General features: G+C 42.4%; 1 protein-coding gene across 1 annotated transcript in view; it reads right to left on the minus strand.

The window, feature by feature from the left end:
* The window catches only part of st18 (ST18 C2H2C-type zinc finger transcription factor), a 194190-nt gene extending 173557 nt beyond the window's left edge, over positions 1-20633 (minus strand). Inside the window, exon 1 of the mRNA XM_078216977.1 lies at positions 20516-20633. Within this exon, the coding sequence (XP_078073103.1) occupies positions 20516-20633 (118 nt within the window). The remainder of the gene's footprint in view (positions 1-20515) is intronic.
* Positions 20634-23336: the final 2703 nt, after the last annotated feature.

Here is a 23336-nt window from a genome sequence, read left to right on the forward strand (position 1 = left end):
GGAAGGAAACGCGAAACAGGTTTGTTTTAAGTGCTAAATTCCCACTAGTACTGTAGTAGAGATCTGTATGTAAATGTGATCAACCCACTGCTTTTTTTCTGCCTGCACCTGATGGTGATACTGAATTATCAATGCCATTTTGGAGAAGAATCACTGATTTAACACTAATTCCTAATCAGGTCTCACAAAAACGGGGAGCTCGCATGGCAGCTGTACTTTTCCCAGGGTTAATTACCTTTTGCTGCTCTCTCCTAATGAGTCAGCTGTTCCAGTCATTACACAACTTCACTTTGTTCATCTGTGGCTCTGGCTACTGCTCACTGATATTAGCCATGAACAAAGACAACTACTGTTATAGTCCAAAAACAAATTTAATAGTGTAATGCTCCATATACATATAGGTAAAAGCATCATTCATAAGTAAACATTTTCATTATTCAGCAGCGTAAACTTCTATAAGAATATTTCTCGATGAAGTATTTAAAAAAGGGTTAATCTGTTTTTTTTCCCCTTTGGCTCTAAGTTGTTTTTCAATTGCAGCTAGGTTTTACAGTCCAAACGATTTGGGGGAGGGGACTCCATGCCTCAGTGCTATAATATCACTATCTCAGCTGCAAGATTCATTAGATTTTATGTTACCACTTTGCTACTGGCTTTAGCATCGCCAGGGTCTAAAAATCAAACTCCATGTCGCCATGGCAGTACTGTTGTGACAAAAAGTGCAAAACAAAATCATTAGTTAAGTAAGAGTTTCAAATTTCTTCTAACTTTAATGAAATACTTTTCTTAAAGGGCTGCGTGATATTTCTTCAAACTAAACACTACAAAATCCTTGTAAACAGATTAATAGAACAATAAACAAAACTTTTGATGGCTGCCTATTTTAATTTCAAACATTGCATGTATCAAAAAGCAGAAAAGTCAATTTTCTGTTTATAGAGACAACAGATACACAACAGGGGTTTCACCAGAAAAACTAACCTTTCTTCACTTTTACATGCTGATGGATCTACTGTGTATTTCCTACACTATTTGTTATTATTTCAGAAATACAATAGTTTGCACTTGTGTTGGACATAAATACAGGAGAGGTGGCAAATGAAGAAATGGGGATTAGTAAAGTGTAGACTTCCAAACCAAGGGCAACAAGTATTTCTTTTTGGACAACGTAACTCAGAAAAATAAATTACCAAGCAGCAGACAGTAATTTCTATATCAGTGGTTGAAAGAAAAATCGATATTATGCCAGTAAGGGTTAGTTTGGGATTTTTTTTTCCATTGCAATTTAGAGAAGCCTGCCAAATCACCAGATGGCTCATGATTATAATTATGTGCATAAAAAAACAACACTCTAATGCATAAGCTGTGCAAAATGTGAATTTGTACTGAATCGATAAGAACAAGTGATTCAGCGGGAAAAGGGGCAACATAAAACCGTAGCTTACTGAAGGCTAATACTTATAATGTTAGAACAGACTTGTGCTAGTTACTTTGCTGATCACATTTGTTGCAACAACAGTGCTGTCAATATGAAAATATGGTGCAGTGGCATATCAGAGATTTCATCATGTACATTTTGCTAAGTGATAAATAAAACAAATGTGCTTCTGCCTTGCAATTAACAAAACAAGTTCATTAAAGACGCGAATCAAATTATTGTCAGAACTGCTAGCTGACTGCGTCCAGCTAATACACAAAAGTATCAAACTATCGAAGTCTTAGTTCAAAACCAACAATTAAACAACTATCTGTTTTACTCTGTCAGCATATTAAAAATTAGCTAAAATTCTCAGCCAACATAAGCCATCATTTTGAAATACATTTCCCATTTTGTTGAGCAATACATTACAGCTAGGTAATATTTACTACAAGCAATAAACAATAGATTTTTGTTTCACTACTAAGACCATGCTAAATAATCTTTAAACAAAATCCCACTGCATGGAACTACAGCATAGAGAAAGAAACATACTCATAGTAATGCAAACAGGGCCATCTGTGCAACGTCCTGTCAACACATCACTCTGTTCATTCAATGATAGAACCATAGGTGTTTTATTGATGTTAACAAGTTATGATTTTAACAACAAGCACAGAGGGAGGACCAAAAATATTATTTCTTGTCCATAATTACCAGATCACACGTTTCATCAATTTAGTTATGTCCTATATTGAATATAAAGTCAGCTAATGCAGATCTGAGGCTATGAAATGAGGTTAGTTTAACAAGAGTAATTGTTAAAGCAAGTATCTGTAAAATAAATCAGTTTGACTGTCTTAGTATAGAACTCAGAACTGGCAAGGTCCAAATAAAAACAAAAAAGCATCTTTGCAAAAACTTCTTTGGGTGTTATTCGATAACCATAAAATGAAAATGTCTTGAAAACAATTCTGTCAATACTGATTATTTATTCACATTTTCAACTTACAGTCTGAAAAACAGATGAAACAGTAGCCAGTAATGAAAAAAAATGAATTTAGACAAATTAATGAATAAGATAATCAGTTGTAAAATAAAACTCCTGAAAATGTATTTACTTTAGTAACAAATAAAACAACACAGAAAATTAGAAATTGTCTTTCTTTTGGAAGTCTAGGTTGTTTTGAAGAATAAAGTAACTTTTCCTTCATGTGATAAATTATTACTTTTCCTCTAGCCTCTACTCAGCTTCAGTTAAAGGGAAAGCGGATTTGCTCTTCTGTTCTCCAGGGTACAATTGTTAGACTGACTTACCATTTCCCTTTTAGTCTTTGTTCTGCTTCTAAAACTGACACCAGGGAACCAATGATGAAGTACAAACAGGGGTGGGCCAGGTTACTCCAATGTGTCGCGTGCAACGTATGGGGACTCTCTGTGATACTCCAATGAGCTGCTAAGCTTTTTGTAGGCTTTGTGTCATTTACTTAACGACCAATCTCATTAGCTGCCTAGTACAATGGGCTGATGCATTTTCTGTGTAAATACAGTACCCAGTGGCCTTTGGGTCGCACTTGGTCCGCTTAGAGGTGAATATTTACTGTAAATCATCTAAACTATGGAATCTTTTTAGATATCCACTCTAACTGACACAAATAAGTAAAAAAACACATGGATCAATTTATTTAACGAAATGGATTGTCTAATAAACTAAAATGATGCATAATAGAAGCTTTAAAGTTTATTGCTGAAATAATACATTTCAGTAATAAAATCTTATTTAAGATGATCCAGAGAAGTGAAAAAATAAATAAATTTGGAATAGGTGACTTCAATTTCATGGCTTTTCTGGGCTATGAATGTGCACAGCATTTAATAATATCAATGCCATATACACATCAAAGTGACAGTACATAAAACCCTTTAATCAATAAAGCAGTGAAATGCTTTCAACAATTATTCAGTAATCTTTCCTACTTCAAAAGCTAAGTCAGAAATTCAGTTTTGAGATTTTCAATTGCATTGATAAATGATGAACTTACTTCGAAAAATACTTGGAAAACAGTTTCTTTTCGTTCTCCAGTGGCATTTTTTATATTGCAATCTCATTACGTGCAAAAGGAATTTTTATTAATGGCATGTTCCTATTTTTCCATATAACAATAATGATTTTACCCATATTGCTGAAGTCAGAAATAAATTGGGCCGTGGTCATAATTCAGATTTAATTTTAGAAACCTCTTTATTGTCCCAACCTAAGTGTAACTTCCATTTATTTGTGTCTTTAACCGATCCAACCAAAGTAAACAATCCTGCTGAATACATATTTTAATTTCCTTTCCAGCTGTGTACTCTGACTGAAGGTGTCGGTGTCTTTGTGGCCTCCACCAATGCCATTGCATTAGTCTTGGTGTGATTGGGGTCCAATTGGTGATCTTGAGTTCTGTGAAGAGACGGGAGATGCTTCTGGAAAGGCGGAGGGCAGTCATGTTGGGAGCTTGTTGCTGCCTTGCATAAAGGAGTAGGCAGAAATTTGGAGGGCCAGAAACCCCAGCGTTCAGACAATTGGCTACACGGTACTGTGGTCGATCTTGCAACAAAACCCCTGGGGGCAAAATTTCACCCGGTGTGGAAAAAAAAACTTTCCTGCGCCCCTCCCCCCCCCCCCCATATAATCTGACAGGTGCGAACTGATGCCTGTCAGACCGTCGGGATTTGGGAATTTTTTGATTTGAAAGTAATCTCCTGGTCCTTCCCAACCCATTAACAAATTCCTCAAGGAACTAAATGAGTAATTAATTAGAGTTGAGCGGGTTCCTAGTTCCCCATCCTCCTCCCACCCCTACACCCTCCATTTGAAAACTGTGTCACATCCAGAGGCATGGGATCCACTGATCTCCACCAGGAAGGCAATTTTCAAAATGCTCCTGCGTCACTGATCGCCCTCTCCTGCAATTGAAAATTTCACTTCAAATGTCAACTGAGGGTGAATTTCTGAATTCAAGTATTGTTAGCTCTGATTTTAAGTCCGACATTTGGGGTCTAGGGCAAAAATTAAAAGTTAAGCTGGCATTATAGTAACATCCAAACCTGGGAGAGATTTTAACTCCGGTGCCTTATTTTAATTTGGTATGTTGCATGCTAACTGACCAGCTAATTGGGAGCAAGATTTTGGGTGATAGGAGGCTATCGTAAAGGTTTGAGAGAAGAGTCCTGAGTATAAGATAAGTAGTGAGGGGGGGTGGGGGGGGGTGGGGGGCAGGGGGAGAAATCTGGGGCCAATGTCTCCTCGTCGGTTCCAGAAGAGCAATCCTGCTCCTCCTGACCCACAAGGAATCCACAGAAACGTTAAAGATACGTTGTTTGTGGACCTTTTCCAGTTCCAACTTGCTTGCCACATATCTTAAAAGAGGGGACCCGCACATGTCACTGCAGAGAAAAGCTGATCAGTGTCCTAATTGCAGCTTTGGGCCCTTGAAAATCAAATATTTAATAACCCACTGCCAGTCTGTGGCAGACATTGTTGACACTGCTGGAAATCCTGCAGTTAAAATGGCAGCAGGTGGGAGTGCATCACTAATTGAGTGCACAGCATGTGACAAAGATTTTAACTGCCCACCTTCTCTACTTCCATCAGGTGATCAAAGTTAAAATCATCCCTTTATTTTCAGGCACAATTTTTAATTTTGCTTCTGAAGGAAATTCATTTGACTTGAAACGTTGGATGGGATTCTCCCAAAAATAATCTAAGAGTCGAATTCGTGTAAATACTGAAGTAAATCACGCTGATTTTTTTCAGCGGGAGTTTCAAAATGAATCTCCCAAAGTCTGGGCACTGGAGCGTGCACGAGCGTGAATCACTTCAGAAACCAGTGAGCAGGGCCTGTTCCCAATGGAGAGGCCGGCAGCAAAGCACTGAGCAGGCCACTGTGCATGCGCCGATCTATCAGTGCTGAGATCAACTCATGCTCAGTGGCCCCTGTCTGCCGGCCTCCCAATCGCTAGCCAGCTCGATTGCTGGCCAGCCCCGCTATCCCGCATCGCTGACCTACCGCCGCCACCCCTCCACCCCCACCCCTCCACGGCTCGATCACTGGCCCCCGAACATGTCCGGGTCCAGCCCCAACCAGCCCCCTCCCCGGCCCACCTCGATCTCCCGCCCCCGATCCCCCTCCCCTCCCTGCAGTACTGACACCCACCCAGCAGGCTGATTTTTGTGCCTCATCAGGCTCCGCCCCATCAGGCTCTGTCCACTTGGTATTGTCCATGGCTGATGGGCAGTGCCAAGATGCCCCCTGAGCAGTGGGGCCCAGGGTGGCACAGCCCAGGGGGCACCCCCTCGGTGCCCAACCCTCTGGAGGGGACCTCAATTGCCCTCCTTCACTCCAATGGGATCAGACTGGCAGCTCCCTGCAAGTGGGGAACTACAGTCAACCCCACTGGAGTGAACCACTCCTGACAGGGGTGGGGGGAGAGGCTAGCAGGCCCAGAGATTTCAGTCCTGGGCCCGCTAATAGGATTTAAATTATATTAAAATTAACTGCTGCATATGTTAGGCAGCCAGAAATCCGGTGCTGGGAAACGCGTGGAGGCCCAGACGCCCAGCGCAAATCAGCCGGTGCTAGATTCTCTCGGCCTGCTGCGCTTAAAAAGCAGCGCAGCGGGATGGGAGAATCTTACACAAGCTTTACACAAGCTGCCAGACCCACTGAGTTCTTCCAGCACTTTCTACTTTTATTTAATTTTGCATTATGTGCTTTTATGATATCTCTTTTTTTTCCACTGGCAGCTGCTTGTAGGGTAGGGAAATTCAACACAATTTTAAACTCATTTGATTGCATGACAGCTCACGTAATACGGAGTTCGATTAAGTCCCACAATTGCCTAACATTGGATTGGCCCAGTCACAGTTTTATCAGTATATTCTAGTTGTGAAATAAACTATTGTGGGAATCAAACAGAAAAACATACTTTCGGTCTCCTCCACATTTTCTGCCGGTCAATCAGAAAATGCAAACAATGGTAGTTGTGAACTCCTTTGGGTGCCAAACAGAATTCTTGTTCACTTGTTGAGGAAGACTAATGTTCTGTACAGCGCAATTAAAGAAAAATGGGAGAAAACTACCAGGAAAAGGTTTAAATAATTCTACCAGCACGTGGCAAGATTAAAATTTCCCTCCTTCTTATAATACATTAAATTATAAACAAATTTGATTACATTTTTGACGTGTTACTCTCTACAAACGTAAGTATGAAAATGGAATCTGATGCAAAGATATAATTTAACAAGATTACGCCAACCTCTAAATGATACTGAAAAGCCCTACCCCAATACAGCTAATGTCAGAACCCTAGAACTTCCAGTAAAATAAAATGCTGTTCGCATCTTAACATTTTATATATATTATATATATATATAATATATATATTCTATTGTTCTAATCGACCCTTGTTGTTGGGTGGGGTTTTTTTTTCAGTTGGGTCACTGGAGATTTCTCTGTCAATGATGGTGTGTGAAAGGGCAGGCTTTGCTTGAATCATTTTAACAGACTGTGCACAATCTGGGCTGTTGCAGAACTATCTCCTCTTGCCCGGACTCCATTCAGGCCTTATCTCTGTTTACCAACCACCATTTCTCTTTCTTCCACACAACTATGGCTTTCTTTTACGATCAGCCAACAGCTGACACCATGCCACAACCTCAAAGGCAAAAAAAAGGGATAAAAAGCCCAAGCTGTGCAAACAATGAAACAGAACAGGTTAATTCATAAACCCTATTTTTTTAAGCCAACTCATTAGAAAGAAACATACTAGTGGAAAATGTATTCTGATATCCATAAAATGAGCCAGAAGCAGTTACTTTCATTATCAAGTTTGGTACAGCTGAAAATGAAAAAATAATCATTGGTTTAAATGGAGAAAATTATTTCAATAGTGCAAGTTTTACAAGTTCCAATAACAAGTCAGAAACAAACAACTTTCATATTTTACATTCAATATGTGTTGAAATTCCACAGATGAATGAATATTTATCATAACAACTATTAAATGGATAAAACGAGGGAGCAAAAAGCTGATAATTGCATTGTTAAATTATGTTTTGTAACATCATTGTTACAATTTTATCAAATTTGGAAAAAATTAAAAATTTTAAGCAATGAATTCTTTGAAAGGCTATTTCCTTAAAATGATTTAATGAATTAAATTTATTCCTACACCAGCTGTTGTGCAGCAGATGGATCCATTTTGAAGCCTTGTTGAATTCAATCCATGAAACTCATTTTGTAGGATTATCCATCCAAAGTTTCATTTACTGTTAAGGGACAGCGTTGGATTTAAACTGACATGACGTTACACTGTGGATGGGGTTTTTGTAACATATTAATATGTGACCTGTCTGATCAAGCATTGCAAACCATCAGCATTTTCTTTCAACAGCTATGAAACTATCAAATGTACTTTCCCTGTTATTATTAACACACACACACACACACAAACAAGCATGCATATAAGTGCAAATATTTGTTAACCGTCCGTTGTGTTCATTTAAATCCAACTACAAAATTTCCACTTCCGATCTTTTAGGAGGAATAATCTCCGGGACACTTTGTAATTCTTTGATTCCTACTAAATTATTTTTCAAATTCCCTTAAGTATGAAACATGGATATTTGAAATTTCTCGAAAAGCTAAATAGGGAATGGATTACCAAGCAGGATTCTACAATAAGAAAGTTTACTTATAGTGCATCAATATGGAAATTGCATTATAACTGTCTGCTTGAGCCCGTCAGCATAACATTACCTTATTTGATACCGGCTACTATCATAATTCTCTTCTTTGGCCTTTGGATTCAATACACAATGCGAAGACAATTTTAGACACATAAAATGTGTATAGAAAATAAACCTGACATTGTGTAAAAGAGTGCTGCTGATCACAACTTTACGTGTAAAAGACAAATTAAAGCACTTGGGTATCAAGGTTAGCAGACTGTTCAGTTTCCCTGCCCATAATAAGAATAGCTCACATTTGTTATACTTAGCATTACCTGATTTGCAATTTTTAGTAGGACAAGATCATGTCACAAATGCACCCTTCTCTCACATTACCTTCAGAATTTAAATTAATTTAAGTGGAAACATTAATGCAAATATTACAAAATACATTCTAAAAGATCACATCACCATCTGCCACATGAAGGGCTCCATTTTCAGTCACAAGATACCTTCTAATGTGCTAGACAGTTGGCAATCTTTGATTGCACTCACTGAGCTTACTAACAATGTCAGAGGAATAAAGAAACTACAACTAACTACTGGAGCAGGACAAGGCAGAGGCAGAACAAACCATTCTTGAAATGAATATGTTAATAATGAATAATACTGTAGTATTGCACAGACAGGATGGAAAGAGCCAGCTAAAAAACAAGAATGTCAATAAATTGAACACAGGTACCAAGGACAGCTCCTCAAAGTTTCACTTGAAATAAATGCTTTTACGTTCTAAACAGGCAAAATGACTACCCCAGCACCTGGATTTTCCTTCAGAAAAAACTCTCTCTTTCAAATGTTTACACCTCTCCTCAGATTAAAGAGCTGCAATTGTGGTAGCACTGTTGGACATTACATTCTATATAGCACAGCTTGTGTGACAGTACGATTGGAGGGCAGCAAAGGAGTTATAAATTGCATAAAACAAGTTACTCCAGTTCTAATTTATAATAAGATTTTTGATATCTCCAAAGTAATTCCACAGTGTTACTTTGTGTTGCTGTGTCAATTGGAGTTTAAAATCATAACACTGTTCTGCCTGGTTGAATGTTATACTTTCAAACTCAGTTGAGGGCAGCCCAACAGTACATTTCCTCATAACATGTTATAGGTTGTTATCTAATCAGCCTTCACAGTAGGCCAACAGTGGCGATGAAGCTTCACCCCACCACTGGCTAGGTAGTGAAATGGTTAATGGGGCAAAGGCAAATCAAAGAAGCGGAGGCCAATCAAGAATTGTTTGCTTTGTGAAAACTTACTTGAATGAAGACACCTTAGTCCAACAAATAGCTGGCTGTTCTAGTATGTAATCTGTCTGTTTCTTTTAACAAAACTCCTATTTCTAGCAACAGCCTTGCCCCTATCTTCTGGACATCTGATATTTTTCACAATGAAAGAAGTGTAAGACCGAAATAAACTCTTCTAAAAATTACTAGCAGTGAGGACTCGGTATATTATGGGCCCGATTTTACCATCGCGTTGTGCCCGTTTTCGGGCGTGAAAACTTGGTAAAGTTGGGCGTGGGGTGAGTAGCACGATCTGCGCCTGCCTCCGTGCCGGTTCCCCCTTTACCAAGGCCCAAAAATGGCCGTGATCATGACCACGCCCAAAACAGGCGCAACGGCCATTTAAATGTATTTGCATGCATTTAAATTGCATGCATTTAAATTGACTAAATAGGCTGCACGCCCAAAATTACCGGCACTTCCCCCTTTACCACTGTGTTAGCCCATCCAGATTTGGCGTGAAACAGACATGCTCTACAAAAGTCTGATTAGGGCACTCCAGCTGGTGAGGAGGTAAGTCTCGAGCATCCATGGGTTCTCTGCTTGAGATCGATGGGGGGGAGGGGAAGGTGGGTCCGACGGTTCCCTGCTCGAGATCGATAGTGGGGGGGGGGGGGGTTCTGCTGCCACTCTACCTGTGATCAGCGAGGGGGAAGGGGGGGGCCACTGCCACTCTGCTTGAGATCAATGAGGGGGAAGGGGGGGTCCGCTGCCACTCTGCCTTTGATCAGTGAGGGGAAAGGGGGGGTCCACTGCCACTCTGCCTGAGATCGGTGGGGGGGAAGAGGGGGAGGGGGCCGCGATCGGTCTGGGTGGCCGGTGGGTGGGTGGGGGGATAAGTGGTCAGTAATGTTGAGGGGTGGGGCAATGTCTGTGGGGGCCGGGGGGAGGCATTATCCAGCCCGGGAGCGATGTGACAGGGAAGCCACATTCTATCATTTTTTTCTGCGCATGCGCAGTTGGAGGCACCGATTGGAGCTGCAGGATTTTGGGCGCATAATGCCCCACCCACAGGCTTCTGCGGCACAAACTGGAATTGCTGATATTTTTTTCAGGCAGAGTGTGGAGGAGTGTGCCTCTCCAGGGGTAAGACACAGTGACCAGGTCACTGGCACACAGTCAGGCTCTGTGGCCCGGAAAGGGAAGAGAGGGGTTAGGAGAGCGATAGTGGTGGGGGATGCGTCAGTTAGAGGGACAGACAGGCGATTCTGTGGGGGCGAACGGGACTCCAGGATGGTAGTCTGCCTACCTGGTGCTGGGGTCACGGATGTCTCCGAGCGGATAGGAGGCATTTTAAAAGGGGAAGATAAAGAAACGGATGTCATTATACACATTGGTGGAAATGACGTAGATAGGAAGAGTAGGGGGGTCCTAAGGGAGCAATTCAGGGAGTTGGGAAATAGGTTAAAAAGTAGGGTCACTAGGGTGGCCATCTCTGGGCTGCTCCCAATGCCTCGTGCCAGTGAGGATAAGAATAGGGAGTTGGTTCAAATGAATGCCTGGCTAAAGGACTGGTCCAGGAGGGAGGGCTTTATTTTCATAGACCAATGGGAGGTTTTCAGGAGAGGATGGCACCTGTACAAGAGGGAGGGGTCACAACTAAGTTGGAAGGGCACAAATATCCTGGCTGGGAGCTTTGCTAATGCAGTTCGGGGGGGTTTAAACTAGTGTGGCAGGGGGGTGGGGATCAAACTATTAGGTCTATAAGTGTGGTGGCTGGGGACGAGCTTGGGGCTGGGACAAGGCTGGCAAAGAAGAAGAGCACTCTGGGGGAGGACGACCTCACTGAGCCTGGGGGTCTGGAGTGCTTATACTTCAATGCAAGGAGCGTAGCAGGTAAAACAGACGAACTTGGGGCCTTAATGCGCACGAGGAATTTGGATGTGGTTGCGGTGACGGAGACTTGGTTGAAAGAGGGACAGGACTGGCAGCTGAATATTCCAGGGTACAAGTGTTTTAGGCGAGACAGAGGAGGGGCCAAAAGAGGTGGGGGAGTAGCGGTATTGGTTGGAGAGCATATTACAGCGGTGCAGAGGGAGGACAATTCGGAGGAGTCGTGTAGCGAGTCACTCTGGGTGGAGCTTAGAAACAGGAAAGGCGCAGTCACTATGTTGGGGGTGTACTACAGGCCCCCCAACAGCCCAAGGGAAGTGGAAGAATGGATATGTCAGGAGATACTGGATAGGTGCAGGAAATATAGGGTTGTTGTAGTGGGAGACTTCAATTTCCCTGGTATAGACTGGAAATCGCTGAGGGCAGGGACTCTGGATGGTGAGGCATTTGTAAAATGTGTACAGGAGGGTTCGTTGGAACAATATGTAGACAGCCCAACTAGAGAGGGGGCTATACTGGACCTGGTGCTGGGGAATGAACCCGGTCAGGTCTTCAAAGTTTTGGTCGGGGAACATGTGGCAAATAGTGACCACAATTCTGTTAGCTTTAGGATAGTGATGGAAAAGGATGAGTGGTGTCCCAAGGGTAAGGTGTTGGATTGGGGGAAGGCTAACTTTATTGGGATCAGGCAGAAATTGGCAGCTCTTGATTGGGAGAGGCTGTTTGAGGGTAAATCCACATCTGGTATGTGGCAGTCTTTTAAGGAATGGTTGTTAGGGCTACAGGACAAGCATGTGCCTGTAAAAAAGAAGGATAGGAAGGGTAGGATTAGAGAACCGTGGATAACCAGGGAAATTGAGGGACTGGTCAAAAGGAAAAGAGAGGCGTATGTTAGGTCCAAGCAGCTAAAAACGGAGGGAGCTCTGGAAGAGTATAATGAAAGTAGGAAAATACTCAAACGGGGAATTAGAAGAGCAAAAAGGGGTCACGAAATGTTCTTGGCAGACAGGATTAAGGAGAATCCCAAGGCATTTTATTCATACGTTAGGAACAAAAGGGTTGTAAGGGAAAAAATCGGACCTCTCAGGGACAAAAGTGGGGACTTATGCTTGGAGCCCAAAGAGGTAGGGGAGATCCTAAATGAATACTTTGCGTCGGTATTCACTAAGGAGAGGGATGTGTTGACTGGGAGTGTCTCGGAGGGGAGTGTTGAACCGTTGGAGAAAATCTCCATTACAAAGGAGGAAGTGTTAGGTTTGTTAGAGAATATAAAGACTGACAAATCCCCAGGGCCTGATGGAATCTATCCAAGGCTGCTCAGGGAGACGAGAGGTGAAATAGTTGGGCCTCTGACGCAAATCTTTGTCTCGTCACTGGACACAGGTGAGGTCCCAGAGGATTGGAGGATAGCCAATGTGGTCCCGTTATTTAAGAAGGGTAGGAAGGATAACCCGGGTAATTATAGGCCGGTGAGCTTGACGTCCGTGGTGGGGAAGTTGTTGGAGAAGATTCTTAAAGATAGGATGTATGCGCATTTAGAAAGGAATAAACTCATTAACGATAGTCAACATGGTTTTGTGAGAGGGAGGTCATGCCTCACGAACCTGGTGGTGTTTTTTGAAGAAGTGACCAAAATGGTTGACGAAGGAAGGGCCGTGGATGTTGTCTATATGGACTTTAGTAAAGCGTTTGACAAAGTCCCTCATGGTAGGCTAGTGAAAAAGGTTGGATCCCATGGGATAAAGGGGGAGGTGGCTAGATGGGTGGAGAACTGGCTTGGTCATAGAAGACAGAGGGTGGTAGTGGAAGGGTCTTTTTCCGGCTGGAGGCCTGTGACTAGTGGTGTACCGCAGGGCTCTGTATTGGGACCTCTGCTGTTTGTGATTTATATAAATGATCTGGAAGAAGGAGTAACTGGGGTGATCAGTAAGTTTGCGGACGACACAAAACTGGCAGGACTTGCAGATAGTGAGGAACATTGTCAGAGGCTACAGAAAGATATAGATAGGCTGGAAATTTGGGCAAGGAAATGGCAGATGGAGTTCAATCCTGATAAATGCGAAGTGATGCATTTTGGTGGGAATAATGTAGGGAGGAGCTACACGATAAATGGAAGAACCATAAAGGGTGTAGAGACGCAGAGGGACCTGGGTGTGCAAGTCCACAGATCTTTGAAGGTGACGTCACAGGTGGAGAAGGTGGTGAAGAAGGCATATGGCATGCTTGCCTTTATAGGACGGGGCATAGAGTATAAAAGTTGGGGTCTGATGTTGCAGATGTATAGAACGTTGGTTCGGCCGCATTTGGAATACTGCGTCCAGTTCTGGTCGCCACACTACCAGAAGGACGTGGAGGCTTTGGAGAGAGTACAGAGGAGGTTTACCAGGATGTTGCCTGGTATGGAGGGGCTTGGTTATGAGGAGAGATTGGGGAAACTGGGGTTGTTCTCCTTGGAAAGACGGAGGATGAGGGGAGACTTAATAGAGGTGTATAAAATTATGAAAGGCATAGATAGGGTGAACGGTGGGAAGCTTTTCCCCGGGTCGGTGGTGACGTTCACGAGGGGTCATAGGTTCAAGGTGAAGGGGGGGAGGTTTAACACAGATATCAGAAGGACATATTTCACACAGAGGGTCGTGGGGGCCTGGAATGTGTTGCCGGGCAAGGTGGTGGAGGCGGACACACTGGGAACGTTTAAGACTTATCTAGACAGCTATATGAACGGAGTGGGAATGGAGGGATACAAAAGAGTGATCTAGTTTGGACCAGGGAGCGGCGCGGGCTAATTGTTCCTGGTTTCTCGTTTCAAGGCTTCATTCTACGATCATCTTGCTGGTGCCAGTACAGAGTGAGACTGCGGATAGTTGGGAACCTGTCTCGGGGGCAGGGGATTCATATGGTGTTCGTGGAAGTGGAAATGACTAGGGTTGGGAAGCATTTTCCGATCGGGGCCATTGTGATCTCCTGGACTCGTTTTGATCGCCTCAGGGGGTCGGAGAGGAATTTCCCAGATTTATTTTCCCCATATTGGCCCTGGGGTTTTTCACTCTGGGTTTTCGCCTCTCCCTGGAGATCACATGGTCTGGAATGGGGGGGTGGGGGTAAGTTAATAGGTTGTAATGAACAAAGCATCGTAGCTGTGAGGGACAGCTCGGTGGATAGGATATTGGTATGTAGATAGGCTGGAAAATTGGGTGGGGATCCTGGATTCAGGATTCAATCCTGGACCGGGGAGCGGCGCGGGCTTGGAGGGCCGAAGGGCCTGTTCCTGTGCTGTATTGTTCTTTGTTCTTTGTTCTTTGTTCTTTGAGTGCGTATTGGGGCACCTGAGAACGGGTCTAAAAGTCGGATCTGAAACACTCCCAATTTCAAGACCACCCAGCACTTAGAATCTAAATGGTAAAATAGGGCACTATATCAAGTAATTGAGTACAGAGGAAACTTAACCCAGTGATCATTTACTTTCAGCACAATGAACCACACAAAATTTCTCAGAATATTACATGGGATGTTCCTTATTGCACAGTTTTGATGATGGTATTGGTGCCTATTTCAGATTGCCTGTTTGTTGACTCTGTTTTCTGAGATTATCAAGATTAGCGAAATCCCCTTCATGACTTAACTTTCATTGGTATATCAATAACTTTGCAATACAATATGAGTCAGTACAAGTTAGCAAGCCAATGCATTTGCAACAGCAAGTTTTAGAAGTTTTCCTGCTAAGTAATGTTAATGACTCCACATTAATGGTGCCATTCTGGAGCTGATGTCCTTCCTCAATCTCATTGCTTGTTCAGCAGAGGATGGATTGTGGCAGTGCTATTTAAAGAGACGATGAGTTACTTTCAAGTTGGTTGTTGATTAATTTCCACAGGCTCTTACTGCAACAGTAAAAGAATGCTGTTAGGTTCTCAAGTTCTTTAAAGTTGTTAAAGTCCACAGGGAGTCGTAGGGCAGTTGCTGAAGGATTTTGTCCTGACTTTAAGGATTTTGCACAAACCACCTATTCCCAAGCATAGGTACAGTAGTATATGTTCCCATTTGGACTACAGTGTGTCACAGAGAATAAGCAGAGGAGAAGCAGAACAGGACAGACTGCTGAAAGAGGGAGCAAGGTGAGGGGAAATGGATTCTCAGCAGGAGGCTATATTCACCCAAGATATTCCGGGTCAATTCTCCAACCTCAGCACGGAACAATTTGTGAGATAACGGTGCTTTAATAAGGAGTTCTTCAATGAAACCACTACCTGCTGCAGCCACAACTGCAACCTCAGAGCAGGGTGAGGATAACAATGCCATTGGATATGCAGGTGACTGTAATGATGACCTATCATATATTGGACTCCTTTCAGGTTGGAGCAGGTTACATTTGCAACATTTTCCAGTTTACCTTTCACTGATCCATAAGAGATGTCGCTGAGGTTCTGCTTTCTAAGAATGGAATATATTTCATTCTCTCTTGCCAGGTAGAGTGAGCATGTGGCTCTGTGAGGATTACAGCCTTTGAGATAGACTGTAATGCAAAGGGATTCCACTCCCTCAACATGCAGCTGGTGTGTGACGTGCTCAGCACATCATTTAGGTCAATGCCTTGTACCCTGACAGCAGTCATGATGGCTTCATTCTTTAGAAGCCTGTTGTACCATCTGCATTTCAGCAACCAGAGGGTGGATACTGGACAATAAGGTCTATCCTTAGACAACATGGCCTATGACTCTGGTTCACATCCCAGACACACGTGGGAACTTTACATATAATAAAAATCATGCTGTCCCAACTCACCTGCTGCGGAAATCATAACGGGCGAGACAGAAAATCCAGCAGACCATTTAAGGTCCATCGAGCTCAGGTGGGAATTTTCAGTCTTGGGGCACGCGCGGCCGGAGAATCCTGCCCAATGCTTCTGCTACCTGGATCAGTCTGAAGGAGTCCTGTTCTCAGGAGAGCACGTATCAATATTTGCTGCAGTGCATGCTGCACAGCCTCATCATCATACAGGGACACCCCTTGGCACCAGCTATGCAGCGACCAGCTGAGGAGCTGGAGGAGGAGGAGGAAGATGAATGGGAAAGGCAACCAATGCAGCCCCTTTCTGGCCAGGTTGTCCACGATCATTTTATGTGACTGCAATATTGATTAACACAACCTCAAATTCCCCCATTCACCAACATAACCTTCCCTCTGTTACTAACCATTACTGAATTTGCTTGGTCACAATGCTGAACAAATCACCACATAATAAACACTGAAAACCAAATTTATAAATCAAACCTTGCCAAATTGCATAAAAAGTAATCACCCCTATGCTTTTCCTTAATACATGTATCTTTACCTGGCATAGTCCTCCCACACATTGTGACGCCAGTGGTTGCAGCATGGCTGGTAAAATGCTGCTTAATTTCACTGGGGGAGATGGTGGATGGCCTTGGAGGATGATCTCAAGTAGCTCTGACCCTAGAAGGCCAAGCTTTGTATTGCACCAGCAGCAGTCTGGGCTGACTGGCTGGCTGATGGGAAAGCAAGGGCACCGACAGACTGAAAAGAATGGGAGGACAATGCTGTCATCCTACAGAGGACAGTTGGATTGTATTCCACAGACCACTGCAACTTCCCTGTGGTGATACTTCAGCAATCCGAGCAATCTGCTGGGAAATCGATTGCAAGACTGCTGGGACACCCTGCAAGCCCCTGTGAATACTGGTATCCACAACTACGATGCAGAGGTTTGAGCCTGAATGGCAGCCAGCTGACTTTGCATTAGAGAAACTTGAGCTTCTCGTGCAAAAGCATCAAATGCTGCTTCATGGTTGGATCTAAATGTCTGCTAATAGCATTAGGAACCATTTCCATACTGAAAAGATTGAGTTTCAAGCTCTGCACAAAGCCCTGTGCCAAATTGGTGCCAGACTTCACCACATTTCATGACATTGTACAAAGGCTTCCTGGCTGACCTGCCCATGGTAAATCCATCAACTTTACTATGTAGGCGATCCCACAATTGTGCTCACCTGAGCCTTTTGCAACAGAACTCATATGCAACCTTGCCTTTTGGTGGCAAAGTGGTTAGCACTGCTGCCTCACAGCTCCCAAGACCAAGGTTCAATTCCAGTCTTGGGTGACTATCTGTGTGGAGTTTGCACATTCTCCTAGTGCCTGCATGGGTTTCCTCCGGGTGCTCCGGTTTCCTCGCACACTCCAAAGATGTTCGGTTAGGTGGACTGGCCATGCTAAATTGCCCTTAGTGTCCCAAGATGTGTAGATTAGGGGGAGTAGAAGAATAAATATGTGGGGTTACGGGAATAGGGTGGGGGAAAGGGCCTAGATAAGGAGTCTGTCAGAGAGATTTGGTGCAGACTCGATGGGCCGATTGGCCTCTTTCTGCACTGTAGGGATCCTATGATTCTATGGTATGGCATCTGCACTATCTTTAACTTTGCCCTAACTTCAAGCAATGTCACACCATGTGTGGATATGGCCTTTAATCTAGCTCTAAGACACACGCAATGTCAGTACTTGAGCTGGTGGCTGAGCGTGATGGTGTTTCTTCTTTGTCACTGGCTTCTATCACTTCCTGTTCTCACACCAGTGATTGCAGTGCTTAAGTATCTGAAAGGAAGGAGGCACAAGAATAGGGCTGTGGTGAAGGAAGGATCAGGAATGCAAAGGGTGCATTCTTAAACCATTTGGAATCTTGTAAATCAGTAGAAATTGAGGAATGAGGCTGAGTGGGATGTGAGAAAGAGGATTAGGCATGAGGAAACCATCATCTTTGATGGTCACAACCTGCTGCTGATCACAACCTCAATAATGGTGACCCCCATCGCCTTCATTAGGCAAAGGATATGCAACCATGCCTGTCCCCCTTTGGTTAGCTCCTGTTGATTCTAGTTAAACACCGATTTGTCCTGCAAGAGACAAGGAGGTTCAACGAGTGTTGCACAATCTGGCTAATATAGCTGTCATTATTGAATTGCAGGCAGTGTGTGCAAGCTGTTTGATGTAGCTGTGAGGCTTGCAACAGTGCTAAGCGTGTAAGGGTGAAGTGAAGTTGTGAATGTGAGGTACGAGTCATGAGTGACAGAGATTGTTGGTAGTGAGTGAAGGGGATGTGGCTAGTTGGGCAGTTGGTAGGACATGGCATTTGAAGATACACTCACTGACTTTGAACACTGGTGGGAGGTCACTGAATATTTTATTATTTTACAGCACTGCATCCACAACCTTGCGGCTAGATTTCTGACACTGACTACCATTGCTGCCTGGCTCCACAGTCTTCTAAAGTTTGTCTGGAGGGCTTCTGACCCCATCTGAATAGACTATGGCCGGACTTCACTGACCTCGCCCGCCACTGTGATTTTCCGGTCCCGCTGCATTGAAAGGAGATCTGGCAGAGTGCCAAATTCTCCATTCCTGCTGGCAGCAGTGGTGGGCATGCGATATTGGGGAATTCCGACCTAGGTCTCTCCCCTCTCTATCACCAAGACATTTAATGCATCAAAGAACATCGCAACACTCTCCCTCACCCATTACACTATGATTAACTCTTTCTCTTATTCAGACTCTTCCACAAACAATTCAAGCAGCTGCTCCAGTCAGAATGCAGCTCCACTTTAAGAGTTGCAGTCTGGCTTTAAGCAGAACAGACTCGCTTTAACTTGTGTTAGCTTTACATGAACTTGAGTACCCTGCTGAACAGTGCATTTTGCACTGGTTACATGCAGTTAGCATGTAAATTAACAGGCAGCATGAAGTTGCCTGCATCAGAAACAACAGGTGTGGGTCAATGGTGCTTCTCGATCCTGGTGCCCATTTTTGGGGGCTGTCCAATTTAGCCTCCTGAACCACCGCAAGAAAATGTTGCTATTTATATTTATTTTATATATATATGTGTTGAAGGAAAAAGTGGTTGCCGACATGTCGTATCCTTAAATAGGACATGCGGCATTATCAGCAATTGTGTCAACGATTACACGAAAAGCCCCATACACAAACACTTCAAGAGGTAATAGTTTAGAATTCAGCTTACAGGGAATACAGAAAAAAATCCTAGTTGCCTGGCTACAGTAGGTTACAAAATGTCATCTATATAAAAAAGAGTATATTTAAGAGGATTTGTTTTTTTTGGGGAGAAGTCTTTAAACATGGATGTTTCATGTATGAGATAATTTTTACTTTGCCATCTTCGATTTAGCCAATTGGAAGTTATATTGGTGCAAGTAGTGAAACACTGAATTCGAAAATTACCTTACCATTAAAATGCAAATGGTGCAAATTAGTTTCTATTTTGATATACGCTTTAGGAAAAGGGAAATATTTTTGAAACAGCTAATGCACAACAGAGTATTAGGTTTGAAATGACGATATTTGTAACATCTTTCACTGACAGAAATAGTATCATACACTTAACAAAATCGGAATAATATTTTGAAATTCATTGAAAATCACAGCATATTAGAGAACTGAACAGATGGAAATGCAGTGTTCGTTAACTGAACAAACTTCCTGGATAATAATGATAATTATCGATGCTCCACTCACTAGAAAACAATCAGCCAACTGAATTTCTGTTGACAACCAGTCTGGTCTTCCTCAAAATACATTTTTTTTCTTTTACTTTTTGACCTAAGGCGCATTATTCACATTATTATTGTACTATGATAAACTATAGAAGGCTATTCAGAAATGTACAAAATAGGTCATGCACTGATACAGTACTTAGTCAAAAACATTCTGTAATAGGACTTTCCTTCTTCCAACAACATATGCAAAATCTGACTTTAAAATGGAAATGCTTATACCCAATTGTGAAAAAATCTAGCTAAAAACTGCAAAAGCTGATACTTAAGTACATAAAAAAGAAACTATTTCAAAAAAAAAGTTTCAATCATTTTAGGATGAACACAGTAGCTCTTTCTAACGCATGATTAAGGTAATTGGATTAATATTACATTCAGAGTTTCATATCAAAAAGCTTTCATTCTACTTGGATCCAGTGAATTATTACTTACTGGTGCTAGAACTGATTACAGAAAATTAAATTCACCAAATTGAATCGTCTACTTTGAATCACATATGTGCTACCAAATCTTATTTAAAAATCTGTTAATCTGTGAAAGATTAATCTTCAAAGTATATATGCTAATATTTTTTTCCTGCAAACAAACACACAAGAAGAAAGTTTAATCTAACTCAGCACATGCTTCACACCTCTTACTTTTTCATCTGCTTGTACTGGAGCTGTAGCAGTCCCCAAGATGCGATATCCAGTGCCTTTGACTGCATAGAGATAAGCACCTGCATTTGTGTGCGTTTCTACGTCATACATCCCTATTCATAGCCCTCAATATTCTACATTTGCACATCAACAGCCTCACACACAGATTTCGGCTCTGGGCCCAAAACTTTCACTTTAATTTTCATCACATGATTGCTGCAGCATATGTCCTTCCAAGCTTCCCATATATCAGTCATCATGCAAATGAGATAGAATATTACTCCTCTACAGCAGATGGCCAGGGAAGATAACAATGGCTGAAGAGGGGAGATTCAATGTCCCTGACTTTATTGCCACGGCAACAACAATCTAAAATATATATAATGGAAGCGGTGTTGATTAATTTTGTAGGCTCTGGTATTCTGATTTTGTGAGTGAATGGGCTCAGTTAAAAAGGTGTTGCCAGCTAATGTCCCTAGAAGACTATCTATAAAAGCCAGGGACTAGGATATTATTTCCAGTGACTAACAAGGCAACAGCCTAGCAATTATTTGAGAAATTAGGAGTAATTCCTCCCTGTAGGCCTTATATCCCTTCTGTGCTCTTGAGTCTAGAAGCACATGTATTTGACAGACCTAGATTAGACACTGAAAAGAAAAGTGCCTAAAGATATTGCTGCAGAACTTGCACACACTACACCCTTGTGACATGGCATCAGGAATCCAACATGCTGTGTAAACATAAGCCCCCAGCCAAAAGTAAATAATGGCAGCACTCCACATACACAGGTCAATTAGAATGACAAAGCCTGCCACACTTATGGGTGGAGCTGAAGCTTTTGCTGCACAAGGCTCTGAATGAGTGGCACACTTAATGGCCTTTCTGCAGCAGCAAGTATTTCCATTACCAGCTGTCACTGTGGGACACCAGTACAAGCTTGTCTCCAGGTTACAAGCTTCCTCCCTAGAGATTAATGTGTGCACCAAGTCCATGGCAAGTTTTTAACCTCTTCAGTGCTACACATATTTATTAAACATGCTCTGCAAAATGACTGTAATGAATAAACCAGGTAACAGACCTACTGTGAGTCAATGTTGAGCAGTAATAATGGACAACCCTGTTTACGAAGCTGACAAACAGGCTGGAGACAATGAGGCAGCAAAATGAAGGATGCAGTAAACTGCAACAACAACAAAAAAGATCAGTAAGAGATTAACATTGTCTTTCCCCTCACTTTATATTTTTGTCGCGATTTGGAGCAAAGGAACAATGCTGGAAGATGGTCAGAAATGTTACTTGCTTGGTAAAACTGGATGCAATTTAGTCCATAAACTCCATGTGGTAAAAAAGTCATTTTCTCAGCATGATTTTTACAACATGGAATCACATCCAACACTGAACTCAGTAAACATTACTGTCTAATTCCTGGCAAGATTTTCTTTTATTCTTAGGAACAGGAATATTGGGTGGGTAAAATACAAAAGAAAACTGCATATATTTTAACACTGGAGTCGAACATAAACTAAATCTGAGTGTTTGGGAATAATGAACAGCAGGGCAGCGCATTAAAAGCCACAAGGGTCATTTGTCTGAATGGTGGTCACTGCAGGGACTCACTTATGCCCACCTGCCTGATCCAAAAATGACTGCATATAAGTCTGGCTGAAAGATTTCAAAACTGACCAATTCATTTTTATTTAGCGAGCACTCGAAATGAACAACAAGCAGGTGAGGTACAGACCTTTCTAAATGCTGGTGCGATTCATTTTAATTGAGCAATCTAAGCAGACGCAGAATACTAAGTAGAACTCTCCATTAGCCTCAGCGCAAAACCAGAGACCTTATTCATTTTTGATTCAGGCAGCTGATATGATTTAGAGCTCAATTTTCACCACATGGCAGTAAGCACTGAAACAGGAGCAGAATTGGGTCCAATTTTCCTGATTTATATCTATGTGCAGTGTGACTATTTTCCTTCAGGAGTATAGAGCAAAATTATATTATTCAAATTTATCTGTAAATGTCCCATCCTTACTGGCTGGCCATGGTTGAGTGTGTGCACAGGCCCCTCAATAAGTTCAAGGTGTCAGTCCTCTCATGTGCTAAAATAAACTCTATTTCCTGGATTCCGACTCCAAATGGAGGAAGTCTGTTTACATTTTAAAGTAATAATTTAAATGGTTGGCTTACACAAATAAGACCCATTTCAGAACTGAGCAAAAAATCCATTGCAGCAAATTAAATTCACGAACCTGTTTCCGACCATTGGGCAGTAAAGACTGCCTGTCTTAGAGCTTTGATTATCTCTGCACCCTGTTAGGAGAGACCGATTTGCCAAAGGCTAATGATTTTGTCGGGATATTTAATAACTGCACTACTTGCTTCACAAACCATCTAGGAAGATTTTTGATTCAAACGAATTTGAAGATTCAGGCTTTCTAGGTACCTGTAAGATTTCTATAATCTGAGATGTTTGTTTCCAATCTACACTGACAGTTCTGTGTTATCTGAAAAGATTGCTTCATTCTCTGTAACTACTTTGGTTTTGGAACTTAAATTGTTTTGTTTATTCTTAACCCAAACTTGCCTTTAATCCAGTTCTTTGTTTCTCAGTACTCTGACTGGCAAGTTGTGACTGTCCTGTCACTGAAATAAACAGCTTTAGAATGGACAAGTGCTGCAGTGAGCTAGTTCGCTTTTGCTGCAGTTATCCCACAGGTACTGTTCGTTAACGATGCCAGCTTTGAAAATGGTGTAAGCCAGCAGCATTGAACAATCCTCTCTTGTGGTGTAAGGAAAGGCAACTGCTAGGGC

This window comes from Mustelus asterias, chromosome 7 (assembly GCF_964213995.1).
Source record: "Mustelus asterias chromosome 7, sMusAst1.hap1.1, whole genome shotgun sequence".
NCBI classification, from domain to species: Eukaryota; Metazoa; Chordata; class Chondrichthyes; order Carcharhiniformes; family Triakidae; genus Mustelus; species Mustelus asterias.